Source organism: Pollicipes pollicipes, unplaced genomic scaffold, assembly GCF_011947565.3.
Source record: "Pollicipes pollicipes isolate AB1234 unplaced genomic scaffold, Ppol_2.1 Scaffold_4740;HRSCAF=5597_pilon_pilon_pilon, whole genome shotgun sequence".
NCBI lineage: Eukaryota > Metazoa > Arthropoda > Thecostraca > Pollicipedomorpha > Pollicipedidae > Pollicipes > Pollicipes pollicipes.
In genome coordinates, this window is record NW_023596545.1 from 21355609 (window position 1) to 21360687 (window position 5079).

At 56.0% G+C, this 5079-nt stretch overlaps 1 protein-coding gene across 1 annotated transcript; it reads right to left on the minus strand.

Moving 5' to 3' along the window:
* Positions 1-1047: 1047 nt before the first annotated feature.
* LOC119098056 (uncharacterized protein K02A2.6-like) lies at positions 1048-4715 on the minus strand. The gene is made up of 3 exons (XM_037220985.1): positions 4617-4715; positions 2609-2777; positions 1048-1985 (listed from the first exon to the last, which is right to left on the minus strand). Exons 1-3 carry the CDS (start codon positions 4713-4715, stop codon positions 1048-1050), a joined length of 1206 nt encoding a protein of 401 aa, XP_037076880.1.
* Positions 4716-5079: the final 364 nt, after the last annotated feature.

Sequence of the window (5079 nt, forward strand, 5' to 3'; positions counted from 1 at the left end):
ATTCCGGTTACTCCGACGCACAGCGCCGCTGGACTCCCCGCGTACATCTGCGCCCTCTGGCCGCTGACCACTAGCGCCACCTGACGCTCGATCGCCGCCAGCACTCGGACCAGACCCGCGGCTGCAGCTGTCGTCGCTGGCTGGTGCGCTGAAGGCGTCTCTTCTGACGGTTCCGCCTCCGACGTCCACTCGGACTGCTCCGCCCCGGATGCCGGTCGACCAGCGTCCAGGTCCACCGAGCCGTCCGACTCGGGCGCTGACGTAGCCGGTCTATCGTGGTCTGCCGCTGCCGGTCGCGGCCGCAGCGGTGCAGCCGCGCCCGGCTGCGCACGTTGTGGGCGATCTGCCGGCGCCGCCGTCAGTCGTTCACCGTGCACCCGAGTGCCGTCTTCCAGGCGGTAGCTCACCGGTCCCAGGCGGGCCCGATCCGGATTGGCTCAGTGAGACGTGGGCGCCCCTTACGGGGCCGGGGCATTCGCCGGACCCTCACCTGATCCCATACGTCGAATGGCGGCGTGCGCGCCCCGCGCCGTCCGTCGGCGTAGGCCTTTTCATAGGCCGGGCGGTTTTCCACCCGTCTCCGCACTTCTGACTCCGACACTGCCTGCTTTTCCGTTTTCAGAGCTGCGGCGTGCAGCTTTGTCCGCAGCTGCCGACCGTGCAGCAGTTCGGACCGCCTGACTCGGTTGTTGCATGCGGCGTGCTGTGGTATTGTTGCAAAAACTTTTGCAAATACCGCGCTCTTCCCTCGCCGCTCTTGTCCTCCGCCTGGAGTGCCGCCTTCACCGTCCGATTGGCCCGCTCCACCCGGAGACAGAGGGGGCTTCCCCCACAGGTACTTTCTCCATTTCTCGGCATCCCGGACGCAGGCCAGAGCTTCACGCTCCGTACACTGTAGCGTCTCTGGGCTGGGTTGAGGCTGCAGGAGGCGAAGCTCACCACTCGCTCGCCCTGCGGGTGGAGTTGGGAGAGAACTGCTCCGACTCCCACGTCGCTGGCGTCTGTGGTGACCAGCGTTGGCAGAGACGGGTCGTACATCGCCAGTGTCTAGCTCTTGAGGATGCCCTGCCGCACTGTGTCCATCACCGCCTGCAGATCGGGCGTCCACAGGAACGGTGGCGCCCCCTTCCGCAGCAGACGGCGCAGAGGCTCCACCAGGGTGCTGTAGCCCGGGACGAACCGACTGTAGGAGCCGAATAGGCCCAGCATGGTCTGCAGGTCCTTCAGCCCTGAGGGTGGGGGCAGGTCTCGGAGAGCCTGAACCCGGGCCGGGTTGACTGCCCCCCCCCCCCTCTGTGAGATGATGAAGCCCAGAAACTCCTTCTCTCGCTGGCGCATCCTGCACTTGTCCATGTTCGGTGTGATGCGACGTCGCCTGAGCCTCTCCATGACGGCTGACAGCTGCACCTCGTGCTGACTGGGTGTCCGAGCGAAGATGATGACGTCATCCAGATACACCTGCACTCCATCGATGCCTCGGAGGACAGCTTCCATCACCTTCTGGAAGGCTTGCGGCAGGCTCTTCAACCCGAACAGGCACCTCTTGTACCGCATGAGGCCCTGATGGGTGATGAACGTTGTCAGCGACCTCGAATCAGGATGCAGCTCCAGCTGGTGGTGTGCTGACTTCAGATCCAGGCTGCTGAACACCGTAGCTCCCTGCAGCTGCTCCAACAGGTCCTGCATGTCAGGTAGTGGGTGTCCACTTGCTTCCACTGCCTTGTTGACTTCCTTGAGGTCCACGCAGAGCCTCAGCTGACCATTCCGGCGTCTTGCCACCACGATGGGCGAGATCCAGGGAGATGAGTCCACTGGTTCGATTATTCTTGCTTGTTGCAGCTTCTCGAGATGCTGCCGCACCTCCTCCCTCAGTACATAGGGCAGAGGCCGCAGGCGTTGTTGTACTGGAGCCACTTCCTGGTCTGACTTCAGCCTCACTCGATGCACGAAGCCACTGAGACTGGGAAGTTCTTCTGGCTCCTCTCCTGGACAGCACGCACTGCTACCCCATGGATCACTGACAGCTTCAGCTTCTCCTGCAGGTCTCGACCCAACAGCGGCACACCAGCATCCACCACGTACAGGGACACTTGGGAGCTGTTGCTGTTTGGGGCCTGCACTGTCACCCTGCACCACCCCCTCCACTGGAAGGACTGAGGCTCCATAGGCTGCCAGCTGCACAGCAGTCGGCCGGAGCAGCAGGTGCTTGAACCTCTGCTAGTAGACAGACAGTGGCAGGATGCTGACAGCCGAGCCAGTGCCGGCCAACATCCTGAGGCACTGTCTGTTCACCATCACATCAGTCCACAAGCCTTGCTTGCTGTCAGAGTTCACTGCCAGCACTTCTGCCACCTGGACCTTTTTTCTGCTTCTTCTGCACTTGCTTCTTGGCACGCTCCTTGCAGAACTCGCCATAGTGGCCTTTTTCTGGCACTTGAAGCAATTCCCCAGCGAGCTGGACAGCTTGGACCTGCTGCCTGATGAGGGCCACCACAGTTGGAACACTGCTTGGAACCAGCACCGTGTCTCGCAGCAGTTACAGCAGCCACCTCCAGCTGTGAGGACACTGATGTCTGGCTCTGAGCAGTTCTCGCAACCAGCTGCTGACGTTCCGCCTCCATCTGCAGCATCTCAGCCACCTCCAGGATACGCGCAGAGGTGAGAGTTGGCTCCCTGCAGAGGCGCTCCCGCAGCCGGGGGTCACTGCAGCCCTCCAGGAACTGCTCCCCCACAAACTGTTCCTGCAGCTCACCGAAGCCACACCTGGCACTCAGAGCCTGCAGGTCAGCGAGGTACACAGCTGGAGACCGGTGATCCTGAACACATCTTCGGAACAACATCCGCTCAGTGTGTACGGCCTTCCTCTCAGGGAACAGCTTCCGGTCAGGGTGTACTTTCTTACCTAATATTAGAAAAAATCACTGTTCGCCATTCATTGTGTTTAAGGCAGGACATATTGTAAATAATCACCAAACAGGTAGATTCATGCTCTTACCTTCAAACTTTTTTATAATTACGATGGCGTGCTCCCGAGCACCGCACACACACCCAGCAGCCGCGACACTGGCACCATTACTGCGCGTGGTCACAACATTACTGCGCATCAAGCAGCATCAAGAACCATACAAATGTACTGGGCCAAGGTAACAAGGGGGGATTGAGTGGTGAATGTAAAGCAAAATGAGAACATGGCGGCTAAATAAAAGCTCACTATATGGCACCTATATATGGCATGGAACATGGACGCCAATGGGATGCTGGGTTGAAGGGGATATAGGGTGGGGAGGTTAGGTTATGTTAGGATAGGGTAGGCTAGGCTAGGCTAGGCTAGGGTAGGCTAGGCTAGGCTAGGCTAGGCTAGGCTAGGCTAGGCTAGGCTAGGCTAGGCTAGGCTAGGCTAGGCTAGGCTAGGCTAGGCTAGGCTAGGCTAGGCTAGGCTAGGCTAGGCTAGGCTAGGCTAGGCTAGGCTAAGCTAGGCTAGGTTAGGTTAGGTTAGGTTAGGTTAGGTTAGGTTAGGTTAGGTTAGGTTAGGTTAGGTTAAGTTAAGTTTGATTAAGCTAGGTTAGGTTAGGTTAGGTTAGTTAGGTTAGGTTAGGTTAGGTTAGGTTAGGTTAGGTTAGGTTAGGTTAGGTTAGGTTAGGTTAGGTTAGGTTAGGTTAGGTTAAGTTGGTTAAGCTAGGTTAGGTTAGGTTAGGTTAGGTTAGTTAGGTCAGGTTAGGTGAGGTTAGGTTAGCTTAGCTTAGCTTAGCTTGGCTTAGCTTAGCTTAGGTTCTGGTCTATTCTCAGGTTAGGTTAGGTTAGGTTAGGCTAGGCTAGTTTAGGATATGTTCTGGATTATTCTGGCCTGTGTGTTTCATAAACGTACCTAAACTCGATAAGGAACGATTTTGGTTGCTTTATTATTGTTACCTTGGTCCCGTACATTTTTTATAGTTCTTGATAACCAGAAATATTGTACTTACGCAACAACGCGGAAATGGCGCTTGGGAGTCGTGGCGGTGCGGTGCGATGCGTGCGGCGCTCGGGAGCTCGCTATCGTATTTATTAAAATTCGAGGGTAGGAGCATGATTCTACCTGTTTTGAAATTATTTACTATATGTTCCGCCTTAAACACGACGAATGGTTTACCTTGGTCCCCGTACATTTTGTAAAGTTCTTGGTAAGCAGAAATATTATATTTACGCAACGGCAACGCAGAAACGGCGCTGTCGAGTCCAGGCGGTGCGGTGCGCGCGGCGCTCGGGAGCCCGCCATCGAAGTTGTTGAAATTCGAAGGTAGGAGCATGATTCTACCTGTTTTGAGATTATTTACGATATGTGCCGCCTTAAACACGACGAATGGTGTGCAATGGTTTTTTTTCTAACGTTAGGTAGGAAAGTACACCTACACCTAGCTTCCTGAAGACTGCAGACACTGCCTCTACCTTTGAAATTGGGACAGCTTGACTTTTAAAGCTGGCGCCCTCCTCAGTCCCGGCAGCCGTCTCCTGCGCCTCGTTCACCGCCCCTGCGCCGGGTCTGCCGCAGCGAAGTAGAGACGGCGAGCCTCCTGCCCCACACAGTGCAGAATGAGGACCTCCCGGCGCTCCTCAGTCCAGGTGTCCCAACCACTCGCCACGGCGAAGATCAGGAACTCCCTGAAACACTGGGTCCATGAGATCTGAGGACGGCCGGGGGCCATCAAAAATGGCGGCGGGGCACGCAGGCTGTCCATGGCGTCGGCCACGTGGTTCACTACTCGTCGCCAAATGTAGTGCCGTCCGCTCTCACAGCCCGACCAAACACTAAGTCAGGCGTTACGTTAGGGATTCTTCAAGTACTTCACCTTTTTTAGAAGAAGAAAAATCTCCACTGCGAGCGTTTTACGTGCATGTGATTTTTAACACGCAGATAGCAGACGACTTATAACACGTACTTAAAGGGCAATATAAGCACCAAATCGCGGACATACGAGAAACCAAGAATAGTATCCCAGTCCTGTACATTCGTGTCTCGAACTATCTGTTGGTGCGCTGAGCCTTCGTGCGTAACATAATTTTGATCATTTTTATCAAATATTTGATAACTTACGGCACATC